A 20,670-nucleotide genomic window follows, 5' to 3' on the forward strand; every position below is an offset into this window, starting at 1 on the left:
ATGTGCTTTGATTTGAAAATGCTTTTCTTTAAAATAAAAGCTGATAGATTCACTGTGATAATGAAGTATGATTTTTGTTGTTAATGAGTATTTCCTGATATGTTTAATTTTCTTATTTTAAATAAATAAACATCTGAAACAGTTTTAGAAATCTTAACAGATTTTTACTTTCCTTTAAAGTCATCTTCAATAACTTTACTCTCCTATTTTTACAGTAGTAAATCTTATTAAATGTAATATTTAAAGACAAATAGCATGTATTAAAATCCCAACTAAAAATTTGACAAAGAAATTAAATGCTTATCTGAGTTATCATCAGAATGAAAAATTAGAACATTTCTACCTTAAACTTAGCAAAAAAATGATTTTAAAATGCTATAAAATAAAATTTTACAACTTTCAATTGCAGATTTGAAATATGAGCATTTGGAATATTTTAACAACAATTGCCAACTAGTAAAAAATTAATTCAGCAAAGAAAAAATTTCAAAGATATTAAATAAATATTTAATTAACAAAAAATTTAGCATCAGTAAATGAAATAAAAGCATGAATCTAGTCAATTGAAAACACAGTTGGCAAATATTGCGAAAATAATCCAATGTTTACCTGAAAAGCAAAAGAAGCCATTGAAAACACAAGTTTCATATTTAAATAAAATCTTATTTATTCTCCGACGAAATATGGAAGGAGATTTTTTTGCATTGCAAAAATTTGAATGAGTATCAGATATCGATGTCAACAAATGATCAACATAGCACCGGCTTGAATTCTATCACAGATAAAATAGGACATGTAATTGTCCTATAGCAAGATAAAGCTCTATAATATATTAACATTTTTTACAATAATATTTACAATTTGTGCGTTTAGTCCTTGTTGAATAGTTCTCGGTGTAAAAGAGAAAAATGTCTTAGAATTCCCAACTAGGTCGTTCTGTAGAGGAACTCATGGTTTTATGAATCTAACAGTTCATAAGTAGGAATCTCGAGAATTAGTCCAGTTCAGCAAGGTAAACAATAAAGGTTTTAGATGAAATAGTCCAATTTAGAAAGGCCTCCAAACTGCCTTGGATTCTTGCTTGATGCTCATAGCAGGAACGATAACTGGGCAATGTTGAACTGGCATTTGCATTTGATGATGATGCATTAGAGGACTTGGACTGCATCGGTCACTTGATGCAGGACTAAGGATACCAGATGAACCTAGGACATTGATAGGACCTGGAGATGATGTTGTGGACATTGGTGAAGATATGGATGATGTGGAGCTGGCTGGACTGATGGGGACTGTGGATGGTGCATAAACAGATAATTGAGCAGGCAAAAGGAATGCAATGTCACCACTGGGCAGTCTGGTTGGAACAAGCTGGACACCGCCAAGCAGTCTGGTGGAGGTGTTGTCAGATTCGGTGGAAGCTCCAACTTGGACATGAACTGGAGGAAGAGGACTGGGTGGTGGGTTGTTCATGCCGGTGAGACAGTTTGCAAGGTGGTTCATGAGTCGTTGACGAATGGTATGGTCAACACCGTCGATTCTACCCATAAATCTATTGACCTCATTGGCGCATTCAGCAAATCCAGCACGGAATTTGGCAATCATGGCAGGATCAGGGTTCATCTGCTGCATTTGGAGATTCTGCAAGTGTTTCACTGTCATCTCCAGGATATCAGCTTTCTCTAATTTAGAGTGGCGAGCATTCTAAAAGAGATTAAAAGAATCATAAGTAATCATGAATTTTTTTAATTGAAAACAACATTTGCAAATATTCAAATTTTTAACTTTATAAGTCATTAATATTTTAACCTTAATTTTCTATTAAAATTTGAAGTTTATTAAAACCCATTTATTAAAAAAAAAATATGAAAAGTTAAAAATACTAAGTTATGAAAAGTTAAAAGTACTAAGTTCAATCTTGTAAACTTAAACATTAAATAGATTAAGCAAAAAAATTAATTAATTTAATAATTTTGCATTTTAATGAAAATTATCAGTCTTATTTATTTGATACTGGTTTTTAACACTTTGAATCTTTAACAATTAATTACTTAACAATACTAAACTGTAGTATATCTAGAATAATAAACACAACAGTACGAATACTTACATCTTTTTTTAATGCATCCAAGATGAGATTCTTGAGTTCCGTTAAACTGTTATTGATTCGAGCCCTTCGACGTTTCTCCATAATAGGTTTTGTACTCTATAAATAAACAAGAAAAATCATAAGTCCTCCAGTTCAAAATAAACATATAAAACAAATATTAAATTTTTAATAAATTTTAATTTAAATAATAATAACAATAATTAATAGCTTACCCGTCGAGTCTCGCTAGACTTTGTCACTGTTTTTTCAGAAGGCATGATTATCAAGTGTGAAGTAATCCAAAAAGTACGGAAGAAAATGTAAACACAAGTTTGAAAAATATCAGAGAGCAAGAGCGTTCGAAGCTAGCGACTGATCAGAACACGTGCAAGAGCAAAAGTGTAGGAATCTGAGGTCGGGTGGTTAGTTTTATTACGAGGCAGGGTCACCCAGCCATGATCCTGAGAGCGTGTCAAGCGTTACTTTCCCACGGTTAGATCCCAAGCCTCTCGACCAATCAGAAGGAAGCATTTGTGTTCTGGCTCGCGACGGACATGTGGCTCTTTTCTAGGGTTGTAGTGCGTGAGGCGATAAGCAAGCGGACGCGTGAACAGGTGTGCCATTTTTAGTTCTTGGCTGTGTTTTTTGGTGGTTGGCGTTTGATTTCGGTTGGCGTGAATCTGTGTTGCGTCTACCTTTTGAATATATTTTATGGAGAATTTTGGATAGTTTCGTTTTTTTTAAATTGCATTTTAAATCGAACATAAGACATCAATACTTGAAAAAATATCTTATAATCTTTTCTGTTTACATGAGGTGTTGAACTTTTTTTATTAGTTAAACTCCTTAATTTCCTTACTTGTTATTTTAGTTCAAATTTGATATCCTTTTAAATATCATCCGCATGTTCAAAGCTTTTTCTTTAATTTTTATATTCGGTGCTTAATTAAACAATTATGAAAACATAATAAATATGGATTTAAAATTTCGTATTAATTTTAGTAATTAAATTTATTACCTAAAAACTTTATTGTGATTTTACAACCATGTAAAACTTAAGATCATTTTATAATAATTATGAGGTTTTAAAAATACGTTTTTTACCAAAGATTTAAATTACACATTTTTAAGTTTTTTCATGCATAATATAGTTATAGTAGTATTTATTACAGTTCAAATATCTTTAATAACGTTTTGAAAATGCTTTTTTTTCCGAAATGAACGAGAAAAATATTCAAAAAAATTTAACCGTAACTCAAAAATAAAAAATTAATTCCACAGAGCTGTTAAACCTATTATGTTTTTCAAGTGAGATAATTAATTTACACAAGATAAATTTCTAAATATGTTCATAAATATTTAAAGTATAAATGTGAAAGTCTTCCAAAAATATTAACACTTTTTTGCTGTTTTTAGATAATTGATCAATTTGACCAGCATTATATCTAGTATGCCAATTTACAATACTTCTTTATAATAAAATACAACTAATTTCTATTACATCGGTGAGAACTAATATTATAATTGTTCCTTATGAATTTTCAACAAGTAAAGTGTTCTAAAAAGTTGCGCAACAGTTTGCAACTTTGTTCCTCAATGAAATAGGCGTGGTAAGTGTTCATACAATGCAAATTAATAGAACACAATACCATCTTTGTTCTTGTAAATGAAAATGAATTATTTTTAAACTGCGTATTGTGTGTCCATTGAATGGTTTTTAAGAGATTGATTTAATTCGTAAGAAGACTCTTTCTTTAAAATGATTGAATGAGTTTAATTTTAGTGTGTCCGGAAGTTAGCCACTTACTTACTACACATTCACGTGAGTGGTGTATTGTTTATGGAAGGAAGCTCTTAATAGCTCTTCATAAACTTCAATCACGATTTTCATTCATAAGCCCCGTTCTTTTCCGTTTCATCAGCTGTTGCTCGTGACAACAGATGTTAGAAACCGTTTTGTTTCAATTTGAAATCGAATATGCACGTTGCATGTATAACTAGTACAATGATAGAACATAGCATTTTTTAAAAATAAATATAAGCTTCATTTGCTCCGTTTTTTTTATTTTTATTTTATTTCTAAAAGTCGCTATTTAACTAATTTGTGGTAGAATGCACACAAAGTAATTTAAAAATAACTAGCTCAAACAACGATATGTTGGAATAAAAACGGGAAAAATAAGGTGGGGGCAAAGTTATGAATAAAATTGTTAAGTAAAATTAATATAAAATTTCAATCAAAACAGATTTATTAATAGATCATAACGTTACCATAACCATACCAAATTTATGAATAGAATTGTTAAGTAAAATTAGTACAGAATTTTAACCACAATAAATTCATTAATAGACCTCAACATTACCATAACTATATCAAATTTATTAATAGAACTGTTATTTAAGGCTAATGTAGAATTTTATCAATATAAGAATAGCATTAACCAAATATATAAATAAATATAATTAAATAATATTACCATATAGTAAGTTAATTAATAGAATTAATTTTAACCATAACAAATTTTATAATAAATTTATCAATAAACCATAAACTTATCAAATGTATTAATAGAATCATTAAGTAAAATTAATATGGAGTTTTAACCGTAAATTTCTGTTATAATATACCAAAATATTCCTGCACCCTTTGGTTAGATTCTTCTTTTAAACTGATTGAAAATTCGAAAATTTTACACCACTCAACCTAAAAACATCTATCATAAAAACATCCAAAATGCAATATCAAAAAAAAATATATATAATTCGAATAAATGTGTACATATCTATGCATAAAAATTTAAATCTATGACGTTTTTAAGTTAAGAGCGTCATACATAATTAATAATACTCTTTACATAGTCAATGGAACTTACACAAATATTTAGGACTTTGCCGGAACGAGAACGGTAGGACAATTAATCAAAACAAAACTTTGTATTCAATATTATTCAATCAAACATAGGGGGGGGGGACAAATAATTTTAATAGTATAACGTAATTAAATTTATAAGCATTATTTCAATGTAATATATTATTTTCTATAAATAATTAACGATTGTAACATGTTTTACTAAACAGAAAATGTAACTTTCAGACATAATTTTATGTTGGCTTCTGGTATGATGTAAATAACAGTTATTCCTTGGAAATATTGTTTGTTATTTGGTTAGAAAAATAAATTAACTTTTCACCACAGCTGGTTATTTTTCACAGTTTTTCTGCATTCTTTTCATTTCAATTATGCTGGTTTTTTTTTCATGCAAATTATTAGATAAAATTGTTGAACAGGGAGAGTTTAGAAAAATTAATAGCTCTTAAATTTTAATAATTTTTCAAAGAATTTACTTTCTTCGCTATTATTTTTAGTGCCCAATTTATGTAACAAGATACAAAATATGCAAATTTAGATACAAAATATGCTTATTAGAATTTGGCCATTAAAGAAGCTTTTTATTTTCTCCGAAAATTAGTGTTTTAAAAAAAAATTCTATATGTTATTCATATGCATTGATTTATATTCTAAAATGTGGAGAGATCGCCAAATATAGCAACCTCCATGATGCAAGTTCACCTTACTTCCAGCATCTCCAATCAATTGTCTTCCCCCCTTTATTCTCTGCGTTCCCCCACGCACAAATCGAGTCGAAATCGCGACATATGCCCATAGTAGTAGCACGTGGCTGACTTTTTTTTTTATGGAAGAGCGCATGCGTTTGAGTGTGGGAAAACTCCGCCCCGTTTCTGAAGGAAGGAACTAAACAGCGGGCTTGCAGTGTAAACAACTGAGAATCTTTCCCCCCCTGTGCCCACGCGCCCCACTTGCTGCTCCCCACCCTGCTTTTGACAGGGTGGGAAAGGAAGGGGGTAGCCAGGACTTAATACATCCCGGTGTTAGTAGGAAATTATTCTACATATCAGAAAGATAGGGATAAATCAAAACGATCTGAGGGATTTTTTGGAGGGAACAGTTTTCGTGAGGGGAAACAACGGAATTCCGTAACTTCTCTTTTTCATTAAAACGTTCTCTTTAAATTTAAGCAAAATTGAAAATTATTAAAAATGATTTTAAAAAATTTAACTCATAAATAAGATTTTATTTATGCTCATCATTATGTTTACATATTTGTTTACTAATCGGGTTTAGTTTAAGCCCTAAACAGACCTGAAAAATATAAAAATTTGTATTGAAATATGATTGAATTTAACTAAAAATAGTAATGATATAGCGAAAATTACTATTGAACACGCAATTTTTGGTCGGAATTTCGGTTTCATTATTTAAAAAATTCAAATATGAAAATTTTGCATTAAATTTAAAACATAATTTTTAAAAAAATGGGAATATATTATAAGCAGTTTAAAATTCAGCAGTTTGAAACTCAAATGCAATTTTCTTTTCAAATGTTTTTCCAGTTGTGTTTCTTTTCTTTTTTTCTTCTTTTCAAATTCTTGAGATGTGAAATTGCATCATGCAATTTTACATTAATATTGAACGACGTGAAAACCACTAAAATCCTGATAGAAGACATTTTGTTTCATTTGAAAATGAAAATTCCGTGTAATTTAGAGTTGAAATCAGAACCAAAGTTAGAAATACACAATGCAAAAATCAAAACTCTATTGAATTCTAAGATTACGTAAGACTAATAAAAATAGAATAATATAGGAAATAAATTTCTTTGCTGAAAGTGAATAAAATACTCTATATAATTAAACAAAATAATGCTTTCATTCCTATAATTGCTAAGTACTGAAAGTGGCGAAACTGAAAATAAATAATAACAAAAATAAATAATGACTGCGTAATTAACCGATTGCTTGAAAAGTGCTGCCGTTGATAAAATTAATATAAAAGATTTACGTAGAATAATTTATTCCTTTGAATTTATGATAAATTTTTTCAAACCGTCCCTGAAACGGGGCATAGATTGTATATTTATTTCAATTGTAAAATTTCAAAACTAAAGAATTGACATTTAATGAAATAGATAATACATAAAATAACTTATTTAACAAGGAAAATTTGATTTGTAATACCCGTTGTATAATATTAGGAGGAAAAAAAAAACTAGTTTTGTGGAATATCATCAGAAGCGTGTCTGTCAGGAAGAGTGTTTTTCCCTATTGCCTTCAAAAAGAGGAAACAGATTTTCCCTACGGTAAAAAAAGAACATACAACACAAGAGAAGTTTACTGATGCGTGCAAAAAAGAAAGGGGGGGGGGTTGAAAAAGTTATACAGGTGGGCATGGGGCAAGGAAACTTTTTACGTTAATGGAATCTCAACCATTATTTGGTAGAGGGGCAGGGGACGACAGTTTGAAACCTTTTCGAAGGCGATGTCGTGGGAACGTAGCAAAAAATTCTCCAAAAGCACTCAATTGGAAGGCTTGGGAGGGGGATGGAAATGAAAGAGAGGATCTGCTGAATGAAAATGAAGCTTTGTGAAAGGCGGTAAGCTCTGCTATGCACCCCCACTGGAGATGTTAATATAGAGGGCGCCGCTATTTTGTTTCTTTTGGTATTCCATGGCGCACTCTCATGGAATGTTATAAAAATAAAATAATAAGAGCCTTTCATAATTATATGCAAAATATTTTTTTAGCGATTTTAATTTATTTTATCAATGTTTAAAGTCTCTTTTGCATTATTGTATTTAGTTGCTAATGTATTTAGTGTAGTTGTTCAGAATAAATTATTATTGGACTGATCGTCTGATATATTTTGATACATAACGTTTTTCTACTTTTTAATATTTTTATTTTGTTCTTCCATTTTACAAATAATTGAAATTTTAGCAATAATAAATAAATAATGTGAAAATTATCAGAAACTAAAGTCGTATGCAAACTATAGTTAATTACTAAATAAATGAGCTAATCTATATGAAAACGATAAAAAAATGGTAACTATACGGACGATAATTACTTCTATTGAATAAACTTAGTTTGGTTTTTATTATTAAAGGCTAAGTCGACAAACTGAGATTTTATTTTCGAGAAAGATTATTATAAAATGTTAAAACTGATTTTAATCGTCTAAGAATAATCAGACGATAATCTTCTTAAAAACATTATAACTTTTCCTGATGGAATCATCTGTTATTCATGTTTACTTGTTGTATTAATGTTGGTATATCATTAAATATGTTGAGAAAATACAGAATCCTACAGGTTCCATATGTATAAGGTAAATAAATAAAAATAATAACTTATTTCTTTAAAGAAATTGATTTTATGTTAATATCACCGTAATGTTATTCAATTACTACTGATATTGATTTACTGAGGAACTTTTAGATGCTATTAAATTTTGAAGGAAAGAAATAATGCTCAATTTTTTCTATACTGTCTAAAAATATGTACATTAATTAATCATATATTGAAAAATAATTAAATACACATAATTTAATTTGAAAATTTATATTTAAAAATTCTAAAGATATTTTTTACCGAATGTTTATTTTATGGTTTAAAGTAAATAGTTTATGGTTACAGATTATCGATGACTTACGCTTACATCGTCCAATTACGAATAAAGTTTCCAATATACTCAATAATACATTTTGAATTTATTCTCAGTCTTCCAGTTTAGCAACAGCTACAATTGTAATTAAAAACATCTATCATTTTTTACTTTACTTTTTATTAGTTTAAACTGTCATAAATTACTTTTCCATTAAAAGCCTTTGTTGATAGATTGTCGTAAATTTTATTTAACACTACCTCAAAATAAAACTGTGTATTGAGGAGAGAGAGCGGGGGTAGGTTGGATTTAAGAAGCCGTTGAAACGGGATCAATTATTTTAATGTTATAAATATTTATGTATTATTTTTCCTTCCCATTAACATGGTTGCATCTCTAGTAGTACCACAAATCGCATAAAAGAACATAGTTTAGTTAAAGTGTTCCTTTTTATTTCAAAAAGTTGTATTTGAGTGTTGCTAAGTAATTTTTTGAGTTGAACTATTTTACCTTTACATATTTGCAAATGATTATTTGAATTTATTTATATTATTTAGAAGTGAAAAGCCTTCAAAATGTTCTTCTTTTAACAATCTAAGTTACACAAATCTAAAAGGACCAAAACAAAATTTCAGAAATTCAAAGCCAGCAATCATATCATAAAAGTGCTTCAAAAATTAAAATTCACTGAACTAGTTTTATCCACCTTCATTAGTAAAATTTGTCAGCAACGTTATTTTTCTTCTTTTGTTAAATTGCATCAGAATTTAGTTCCGAAGTAAACTGGACAAAAAAAAAAAAAAAAAAAAAAAAAANAAAAAAAAAAAAAAAAAAAAAAAAAAAAAAAAAAAAAAAAAAAAAAAAAAAAAAAATTGAGCTGAATAATCATTGCTTTACTCCTAAAAACTACGATAGTGAGATTGTGTCTTAATAATCTTAATAATTAATAATAATGTTTTACGATAGTGAGATTCCGTATGTTTTAAGGTCTTAAAGTTATAGGATGGATTGAATTTGAGTGCAGCATTGCCAATAAAAATGTTTATGCCCAACAAATCTTGATAAATAATAGTGAATGCAGATTATATAATTAAAAAAAAAATTCCGTTCAGAAAAGATCAGAGTTTTTATTGCATTGTTTTACATGTCTTTTCAGTACTTTAATTTGCTAAAAATTATTTTTCAACTATTATGTCATGCTTCATTATGCAGTTGTGTGCAGTAAGAATTATTATCGATTTTTCTACATTTTAAGATATAAGATATAGGATTTTTAATATTAAATACTAAAGAATATAATGAAAGTTTATGTTGCATAGCATTTAACCTCCAATATTGTTTCGGAATGCATTTTGTTGCGTGATCTAATACACCCTATGGGGTGGGCCAAGCTCGGGGCATGTTAGTCAACTCTACAAGTTTTTAAGTTTTTTTTTTTAATTATTGTTTAAAAAAATTTCTGACTGAGCATTTTGAAAGAAAAAAAAAATCATAAATGGGGGTAAGTAAGCGATTTGACGATATTATTAATTTTTCAATGAGATAAAGAATGAAAAACGAAAAGTGAACCAACTAACCCCGGTAAATAATAGGTACTAATATTTTCTTTGTAAGGTTGTTTAGTAAAACTTGAATAAAATTAATCACCATTTCAAGAATATAGAACATGAGAGTTCATTATTGTTTCGTATATATTTGTAAAGAACTTGTTTGACAACTTTGAAATAAAAACTATTTGAACAATCTATTTAATTCAGTTTTAAACAATCGCATGCAAATTTATTTCCAAATTTTTTTTTTTTTTTATTACAGCAACATACACAAGATGATTTATTTAATATTGCACTAATCTGAATAAATTTTTCCGTACCTTAATAAGTATCTACTTGTCAATTTTTAAGAAATACACCACCAACAAAACTGATATATTAAATACTATACAAATGCAAATAATTTTGTTTGAACCACAATTTTATCGAGTTCAAATTTGACGAATTAAAAAAAACAAAGCAACTAACAAAATGAATCTCTTAAGTATCACGCAGATGTAAATGAATTTATCTCAACTTGAAGCTTGTTGAGTATTGATTTGTCGACTTTTAAGCAATAAAACAACCAATTAAATTGATTTATTAAATAGTACGCAAATACGCTTAAATTTATTTCTACGTGTAGTTTGTTAGGCACTAATTTGGCGACTTTTAAGAAATAAAACAAACTGATTGAATCAGATTCAGTCTACTAAAGAAGAAAAAAAAAAGAAAAGCGAAGAACGTTTTTTTTCTTTCTCTTCTCTTCCCTTGCCTTCTTTCTCAGGTAAGCTGAATCTCAGGTAATAACTTTTACTTGTCTCCTGCCCCCCTTTCTCCACGATTCCCATCATCGTCTGCAAAGGAGGTAGGGAAGGGAGAGTGAAGAACCCGCACAGAGAACGTTGAAAAGAAAAGAAAAAAGTAGAAGAAACTCTCTTGCGTGCCGTGGGAAAGGTGAACGGAAACTGCATTAATTGGCGACGCGATGCCAAGCGCGTGCCTCCACACACACATCTTTTCTTTTCCTCCCCGGGAGGTTTCTTTCCATTTCATCCCTCCCCAACAACTGATGAGGGAATCTACTGCAGCAAGCTCAGGGAAAACCGTGGGAAAACATTCGTCGTCGCCACTTCCTTCTTTTTCTTTATCATTCTTCCGTGCGCGGGGAAGGAGGTTTGGTTATTACTTTCCCCCTTCAATGCCATGTGAATAAAAAGGGGGATATAGCTCAAATGACAAGGTGGGTAGTTGAGATGGGGAGGGGGGGCTTCGTATTTTTATTTTTATGGATTTTGAAGTGGAGGAATTTTCCGTTGTTGTCCACCCCCCTATTGTCCGAAAAGAGTGTCACCCGTCCACTTGTTGGGTCTTGTTCAGTACCTGATTTTTAGTAAACATGAACCTGCATTTCTAAACACCTGAGTACATTTCAGTATCCCTGTATATTAAAATAGAATTGATTCTAATGAATAGTTAACGAAGACGCATTCTGCTATTGTTTTTTAAGATTACTATTGTTAATACTACCGTGATAAACAATTTATGATAATGAGAAAAATTTTAATAATTATCCTATGAACTGTTTTTCTAATAATATTTCTTATATATTCTACAGATAAAAGTTTCATTAAGGAAGGAATAATAGTAAAATATCATTTAAATCAAAATTTACTTTTTTATTAATTTTTATTTAATTTTTCCATTTGAATATCAACGAAGCCCATTAGCTTAGCTGGTTAGAGCGTCGTACTAATAATTCCTCCATAGGCCAAGGTTTCTCTTTTTCAAAAGGCTGTTATGAACTTATTGTAAGAATATTATTACATTTATAAGTACATATTAGAAATTCGTTTACTATATGTTCAGAAAGTAATTGCAGACTAACATTCTTTTACTAAATTATTAAATTTTTATTTACTAAATTAATGTATTATTTTCTAAATTGAAACATTTTTTTACTAATTAACTTTAATACAAAATCTTCAGTGGTGTGTTTAATGTTATTAATTCAATCAATTTATTTTTAATTTAACTCAATAAAATAATTATCTTTGAAGCCGAATATTTTTTACTCTTCGAGTAAATTGAATTTTCTCTATTTTTCCGGATAATTTTGAATCGAATTATGGAAGTGAAGTAAATTAAAAATTCAAAACTGTGAAAGAAAAACTGAATTTAAAAAAAGTACATTATTTCACAATAGTTATATTTTTTCCCCGGTAATCGACAAATGCGTGAAGATTTTATTTATTTTTTTTCTGATTTCTTAAAGAAAACGTCTAAGAAATTTATTTTTTGCTACATACTGATTGCAAACTTAACAAATAAAAAATATATATCCTTTTGTGTGTATTTTAATTAAGCTATTTTAAAACTTGAAGGACTTCAACATTAATGTAATTAACGAAACAAGAATAATAAAGTCTTTCTTTTTATAGATTTTTTTTCAAAAAAAATAATAATAAATTAATTAATAAATAATAATTTGCATTAGTTCACATGCATCAAATGTCGAAATGTCATTAAATAAAGTGTTTTACTTCCTTTAACGCGATTTAATGATTTACAATAAAAATAAAGAAAAATTATTATGTTATGCATGAAAAATCTAATTTTGTTTCATAATTTTAAAAGATATAATTATGTATACATACATTTTCTTCTTATTCTCAGAAACTAAAGTTATTCTATTTTCGGAGGAAAAAATAATACAAACAAAATATACATGGGGTTTAAAATCCTTTAAATTTTTAAGTATGTTTTACAGATAAGTTGCAAACAAATTATTTGACAAGAATTACACTATTGTTTATTATTTGTAGTAAAGAATTGTTTTATATCTCATGTCAAACGATTAGACGTGGCCCATTAGCTCAGTTGGTTAGAGCGTCGTGCTAATAACGCGAAGGTCGTGGGTTCGATCCCCCCATGGGCCAGGCGTTCATTTTTACTCACAGAATATAATTTTGACAGAATTGAGTTTTGTGTTTCATATATACAATGTTTTCTGGGTGATATAACGCAATTATAATAAATAATTATTATAAATCGGATGAAGTAGTAATAAATTATTGAAAATTATAATACTTTATAATCATTCAATACAATGAAAATATTCTTTTTTATTTAATGTCTATTATTTTCTTTGGCAGTTTAGTCTTTGGAAATTAATTTTACATGAAAAGTAAAATTTATATTAAAAATACAGATTTGATATGTAATAACGTAAGATAAAAGAAAAATATATTTTATAAAAATTACGCAAATATTTAATACAGTTATTTCTAAAGTCTTATTTTGTATTAGAATCAATACAATTTTTCTGTGGCCCATTAGCTCAGTTGGTTAGAGCGTCGTGCTAATAACGCGAAGGTCGTGGGTTCGATCCCCCCATGGGCCAGAAGAGAAATTTTTAAGTGGACTAAATTGTAATAATGGGTAAATTACTATAGCTCACGTAGGCAATGCGTTACTGATTATTTAAGTAATTAGTATCTATAGTTATACTAACCTGATTTTTTTTTTAAATATGAATAATATTTACATGTTACTCCACCCTGTTAGATCTCCACTCAATGCAATTAAGAAAGTACAACAAAGTTCTCTTTTTTTACATTAACTTTTGAAAACCATTCCATGATAAAAAATAAACCTTGTGTAAAAAACACAAATTCAGCATGGAACATTTTGCTCATTTTATGAAAATTACACAAATATTTATCCAGGTGCTTATAAAGTCTTATTTTGTATTAAAATCAATAAAATTCAATTGTGGCCCATTAGCTCAGTTGGTTAGAGCGTCGTGCTAATAACGCGAAGGTCGTGGGTTCGATCCCCCCATGGGCCAGAAGAAAAATTTTTAAGTGGACTAAATTGTAATTATGGGTAAATTACTATAGCTCACGTAGGCAATGCGTTACTGATTATTTAAATAATTAGTATCTATAATTATACTTACCTGATTTTTTTTTTAAATATGAATAATATTTACATGTTACTCTAACTTTTAGATCTCTACTCAATGCAATTAAGAAAGTATAACAAAATTCTCTTTTTTTGTATTAACTTTTGAAAACCATTCCATGATAAAAAATAAAACTTGTGTAAAAAATACAAATTCAGCATGGAACATTTTGCACATTTTATGAAAATTACACAAATATTTATCCAGGTGCTTATAAAGTCTTACTTTGTATTAGAATCAATAAAATTTAACTGTGGCCCATTAGCTCAGTTGGTTAGAGCGTCGTGCTAATAACGCGAAGGTCGTGGGTTCGATCCCATGGCCAGAAAATAAATTTTTAAGTGGACTAAATTGTAATAATGTGTAAATTATTATAGCTTACGTGGGCAATTGTTTGCTGATTATTTAAATTATTAGTATCTATAATTATAGTAACCAGAATATTTTTTTAAAAATATGAATAATATTTACATGTTTCTCTACCCTTTTAGATCTCAATTAAGAAAGTTTTACAAAATTTCCCTTTTTTATACTAACTTTGAAAAACATTCCATGATAAAAAATAAAACTTGTGTGAAAAATACAAATTCAGCGTAGAACATTACGAATATTTATGAAAATTACACAAATATTTATCCAGGTGCTTATAAAGTTTTATTTTGTATTTGCATCAAAAGAAATTTTTTCGTGGACAAAATTGTTCTATTGACTTGTTATTGTAGTTCATCTTATCAATGCCTTATAGATTATTTATTTAATTAGCATCTATAATAACAATAAGTATTTTTTTTTGTTGAAAAAATATGAATAATATTTACATATTAGACTTACAGATTTTATCAAATTAAGTGTTTTCTATATTAACTTTTAAAAACCATTCCATGAGAAAAAATCAAATTTGATAAAAAAAAAATAATAATTATTATAGTAAAAAAAAAAACTTCGAACACGGTAGACAAATGACTACAGATAAGCATGATACTTCAAATATTTTGTCATATATCTGTATGAGCCATTGTGGTCCGTGAACTCTGTTCGTTAAAGTATCGTGTAATAATGCGAAGGACGTGGGTTCAATCATACCCATGGGTCAAGTATATCATTTTGTGCCTGTTCATAATAGTGTTCATTATAATTGTTCATATGAAACATTGTGTTCACATTAATAAGGAATTGCATACATTCATATTCCAAATTGGGGTACAGGGCTTCTATTACTTTCTTCTTCTGTTTCTTTTGATTTTGATTGGCCCTGAAGGTTCCAATCAAAAACTCTTTTTTTCTTTAAATTTTTCAGGTTTACATAGAACATGACTAATCCGTTTCTATTTACGTATTTACATTTTTTAAAATTTTAGATCAATCGGTTTCTGTTTTGCATTTCCAAGGATTTCTGCATTGCGAATTTTGTGGAATCACTAGGTACGCTCTGCTCTTCTTAAACAGTTGCCAATAAATACTTGAAGTTTTTATATGATACATTTATTGCAGTGCTTGGTCTCAGATCAATAGAGTAGAACAAATTATTGAAAATTCTAATTTTTGTCTAATTCGTTATGTTTCGTAATGTGACACCAATAGACCATAATAGACACCAATGATTCATCTCTCAGGATCTTACCTTTTGCGCTGCTTGGTGTCGTACATTGCTTTGAGTGTTTGTAGTTAGGCCACACACCTTGTCAGAAAAGGCAGTTTCGAACAAAGCCTGGTCTGTAAAGAAGGAGGTAAAAAAGAATCTATAATGATTCTTTTTCTACCTCATTCTTTACACGTGTACTTTACCAGGTTCTATTGTAATCACTACAACTTGATCTCACTTATTGTGCTGCACTGTTACAGTATTCACCACTTGTTGCACTGTTGGATGTCAATAACAGGTGCATGGATTTCAGTGAAAATTTACTACTGACAGCAACCCTTTCTTGCTTCAACAAAGCTGTTTATTAGCGTCAAATTTAAAGATTGCGCCAACCCACGAAGTTTGAACACCAACGTCGAATGAGTACTGATCTTTAGAATAAGAAGATCGTCCTAGAATGTGTTTAACTCAGCAGGCTTTCCTGAAATTTGTTAAACTAAGATCATTACAATCTGTACTTATAAGCTCCACAGAGCACTGCAATATTTTAAACCTCGATATCATCCACAAGGTTACTTATATTGCTTTAAAAAGGTATCATGAGTCAATCTTTCAAAGGAGTTTCAATCATTAACACTGATTACTTCTTATTGCTCTGCAGGATATTATTACCAGGTGCATGCACTACACTGCATAAAATTTCGGCGAAAAATACCAGCACCCTGAGTGCAGCATCCGTAAAATCAATTTTAACGTAAAATTTTTACCGTAAATATTGCTGCAAATATTCCGTATATCATATGTCTATTTCGTAAAATTTTACGATAAAAAGGATTTTATGGTAAAAATATACATTGGCACCCTATATGCTAGTACTTATTACCCAAATTTTATCCGGAATTTTTTTCAATGTAGCGTGATTTTATTAACGACAACACTTTCTTGCTTCATCAGAACTATTTATTCCGACAATTGCTTATGGTTTTTAATAAGCGACTCTAAAATATTTTTTAATTTGTGAAGTATGTGAAATTCCAAAAAAATTTGGGAACCTTTGTGGTATAAATTGCACTCATTATTTGAATGCTTTTCGCAGATTTGAAATTTGCATTAAATTGAATGCAAAATTCAAAAAATAATGCACTGGGGGAACATTTATGAGTCTTAAATTTTTCCAAATTATTTTGATGGCTCTTTTTTTCTTTCTTTCTTTTCTATTCCTTTTTTTTTAAATTTTATCTAATTTTTACTTAAAACCTGAATTATTTACATTACTAAAAATAACCGATGACAGCCGTGGAAGCTCAGGAGATAGAGCGTTCGCCTCCAAATGAAGTGACCCAGTTTCGAATCACAGCGGTAGCTGGTAGTTACGAATTCCGCTTCCAGCTCAGACTGACCACAGTGCTGAAATAAAATACTTTCAGTGACATACAAATTATGAGGTAAAATCCCCTACCCGTCCGGCTAAACGAGGGAGTTTTCGTAGTTTTTCTCTCCATGTAACGCAAATTCGAGTTAGTTCCATCAAAAAGTCCTCTAAGAAGGCTAGTTTGTCATAATGCTTGATCCAGGAGTTGCCTTATCTTCTGGGTTGGGTTTAAAATCACAAGGTAAAAGAATTAAACACTAATATTCGTTAACTGAGAGTTGGGTCGACTGTTCAATGTCGGTTGTAAAATAAACTATGAAATAACCCGAGAAAAATGCCCGGTGATAAACAAAGACAATTTGTCCACAGGAATTGTGAGATCAAACTTACAGATTATAGCTGATGGTCATTATAGCTAGAATAACTTTTTTCTTCGTGATGAAAATCATCTTCACGAATTTTTATAAACCTTGATGCCTTAAATATTTTCTCGAACTTCACCAATTTCGAACTTTTATTTATATATTACCAAGAAAGATTATTCTAGAATATAACCCTAAAAAGAGCATATCTTTCAACGCACTGCGTAACATGAGGGATTCTCTTTGAAATTTTAAATTTATTAATAATGAAGTATAATTTCTGAATAAAACGCTTATGTTCATAAATTCTGAAAACTTTGCTCAAAAGGAAATTAAAAAAAATTCTCATTGTTCAAATTCATTACTGTTCAAAACGAAATTAAAAAAGTCTTATAAAATTAAATTATTCACATGTTAATGTAAATTGAATCGCTATGCATTTTTGAGGTAAAGAAAAATTTTGCTCCTGTTTTGACAATCTATTGATGCGGACTATTAGACATGCTGGCTTAATACAGTCTACACTCCTTAGATCTACCTTTATTGTAACGGCCATTTCTATTATGACGACCAACACACAAAGTCCTATTAGGAATGTTATTTTAACACTTAATATATCGTTCTATCTGAACCGTTCTTTTCAATATGGCATCCGATATAATTTTTCCTAGAAAATCAAACGACATTTTTGAAACAAAAATATGTACTTTCATTGAATATGTATCGATAGTTAGCAAAAGTTTTATAGAAATGATTTAAATCCCTATTTGATACCATAGCATATTAAACGTTATGCATGGCGAATTTCGTTTCACTGCAGGAAGGTAAATGACCCCCTAAGTTCTTGGACATGAATTTGGTCAAAAAGCGCTTTGACACAGTATTTCTTAGTAAAAGCAATATAGCAACCCCACGTTATCACGTCCATTTTTCACTTAGACAACAAAGATCACGCGGCGACTCTAATATATATATAAATGTTCCATAAGATATTGATAGACATATAAGGAAAAAATTGACTATTTCTATTTTAAAAATGGCACTCTGCACCTCAGCTTTCTTTTATGAGGCACTGCGAGGCACTTTAAATTTTTGACCCAGTGAAGCCCCAATAATCCGACACTCGATCATACTAGAGCCCCTGAATTAGACAGGCCGACTTATCATTTATTTTTGGAGCAAAGAGCTAACATAAGCGCATAACAAAACTAATACTAACATAACGTTAACTTGCTAACTTGTTTGCTCCAATATTGCTTGATAGGTCAGCTCTGATAGTATAGGAGCCTTAGATCATACGACACTTCGGTTATACGTCATCCTTTCTTATGCCTTACAAGAGCTTCCAACACTTTTAACATTATGACCACTGATATTTTCCTGATTACTGTTGCATTTATGGTCCTTCGGCTTTAAATTGAAATCAATAACTGTTGTGATCACGAATAGTAACATTTGGCAGCTTGAAAACGACAAGAAAAAAGTGACCCCCCCCCCCATAATATCGTATCATGATAAAAAATATAAATGTGATAGAAACATATTTCTCAACGTTTTTATCTTATAATTTATTGTAGTCGTTAAAATTTGTAAGTAATTTTAATCATATTTTGATGTTTATAAACAAAAAATTTCGTCTTGATAAGAACCTTCTGATTAATCAAACGTTTCATTTTTATGACATAAACATGGTCCCTTGAGTGTCGTAAAATCAGGGTCATGCTGTATACCAATTCAAATAAAAATAATTCATGTTTTTGTGGTCATTACACTCGTGTGTATGTAGACATATTGTATCATTAATTTCAACAGAAAAATATACTTTAAGTTTTTTTTTTTTAAATTTATTGTAGTCGCTAATTAATTCCGAGTAATTTTAAACATATTTTAATGTTTACATAAAAAAAAAATTCGTCTCGATAAGAACCTTCTGATTAATCAACGGCTTCATTTTTATGACAAAACCATGGTCCCTTGAGTGTCGTAAAATCAGGGTCATGCTGTATACCAATTCAAATCAAAATAATTCATATTTTTGTGGTCATTACACTCGTGTGTATGTAGACATATTGTATCATTAATTAAATAGAAAAATATACTTCAAGGATTTTTTTACAAATTTATTGTAGTCGCTAATTAATTCTGAGTAATTTTAATCATATTTTGATGTTTATATATAAGAAATTTTGTCTTGATAAGAACCTTCTGATTAATCAACTGTTTCATTTTTATGACATAACCATGGTCCCTTGAGTGTCCTAAAATCGGGGTTATGTTGTGTATGAATTTAAATATTTTTGTGGTCATTACACTCGTGTACGCGTAAAATAATTTTTTCCCCGGAAAAAAAAATCAGTGTAAAATATGAATCAGAAGAATGACTCACACTTTGATGTATTAATATTTCCACGACTTTCATCAATTCAGTCATGACTTTATCAAGGAAGAGTATAGTTATATTATTCCAGAATTTGCCTACTTTTTACCAATACGACCCAACCTTTTGATCTACCGCGTTAAATGACACCAGGAATTCATTTCACCGCAACCGCAATCGTGCTCTGAAGTGTCATTTCAGATATCTTTGACGGAAGTGACTAAGTTGATAAAAAAGTAAACATTTCTTATATCATGGATCGTGAGATGTAAATGTTGGACGTGCCTCGGCGGCCTGGAGACAAAAGAGAACGCGCACGTTTAGCGCGTGCACGTTCTGTTTATTTCGTCCCATCTACTTTAAATGATGTCACATCCATGACGTAATTATATAGTAAACCATGAAATATCTGATATCGAAAAATATTATAAGGAAGCGACTTAAAGATAGTTCATTCTGGAATTCACATCTTATTTTTTTGCGTGCGAGGAACCGAGACTTAATATCGATGTTCCGACCACACTTAGGCCTTTTCTTCGAAAGCTCTATTGTTATTTATAATAAGGCTTTTTAGCAAAAGATATTTAATAGCTACGTAAGTTCGTACAAACAAAGGTGAACATAGGTTTTATGGGCCCTAGGATGAAATTTATTATGGGCCTATCCTCAAAAAACAAAAAGTCTTATTTTCAAACTTAGTAAAATTTTTGAAGCGCCTTTATTCAAAATGGTTGTTTTTATATTTTCCATATTTGTAAATGGGGATTCTTCGCAATATTTTAAAAATTAAGTAAATAACGCTAACATTTGCTTGTGAGATATTTTCTCGACGACCTATATATATATATATATATATATATATATATATATATACACTCTATAACAAAAAAATCGACGAACCAAGAAGCAATCACCCGATTGCTTCTTGGTG

The 20,670-nt window shown here is 29.6% G+C and overlaps 1 protein-coding gene, 1 long non-coding RNA gene and 4 other non-coding genes across 6 annotated transcripts in view; 5 read left to right on the forward strand and 1 right to left on the reverse strand.

The window, feature by feature from the left end:
- The window catches only part of LOC139426767 (uncharacterized), a 51,336-nt gene that overhangs the window by 13,062 nt on the left and 17,604 nt on the right, over positions 1 to 20,670 (forward strand). The gene's annotated exons all lie outside the window — the stretch shown is intronic.
- hry (bHLH transcriptional repressor hairy) lies at positions 643 to 2,469 on the reverse strand. Its single transcript, NM_001323826.1, is given in 3 exon segments — positions 643 to 1,701; positions 2,108 to 2,203; positions 2,320 to 2,469. Coding segments are annotated over 3 exon segments (795 nt in total). The 5' UTR covers positions 2,365 to 2,469; the 3' UTR covers positions 643 to 1,047.
- On the forward strand, positions 12,945 to 13,018 carry TRNAI-AAU (transfer RNA isoleucine (anticodon AAU)). The gene has a single exon. It is a non-coding gene; the product is annotated as a tRNA-Ile (tRNA).
- On the forward strand, positions 13,409 to 13,482 carry TRNAI-AAU (transfer RNA isoleucine (anticodon AAU)). Its single transcript has one exon. It is a non-coding gene; the product is annotated as a tRNA-Ile (tRNA).
- On the forward strand, positions 13,856 to 13,929 carry TRNAI-AAU (transfer RNA isoleucine (anticodon AAU)). Its single transcript has one exon. It is a non-coding gene; the product is annotated as a tRNA-Ile (tRNA).
- On the forward strand, positions 14,299 to 14,374 carry TRNAI-AAU (transfer RNA isoleucine (anticodon AAU)). Its single transcript has one exon. It is a non-coding gene; the product is annotated as a tRNA-Ile (tRNA).

The sequence above is a fragment of the Parasteatoda tepidariorum genome, chromosome 10 (genome assembly GCF_043381705.1).
Source record: "Parasteatoda tepidariorum isolate YZ-2023 chromosome 10, CAS_Ptep_4.0, whole genome shotgun sequence".
NCBI classification, from domain to species: Eukaryota; Metazoa; Arthropoda; class Arachnida; order Araneae; family Theridiidae; genus Parasteatoda; species Parasteatoda tepidariorum.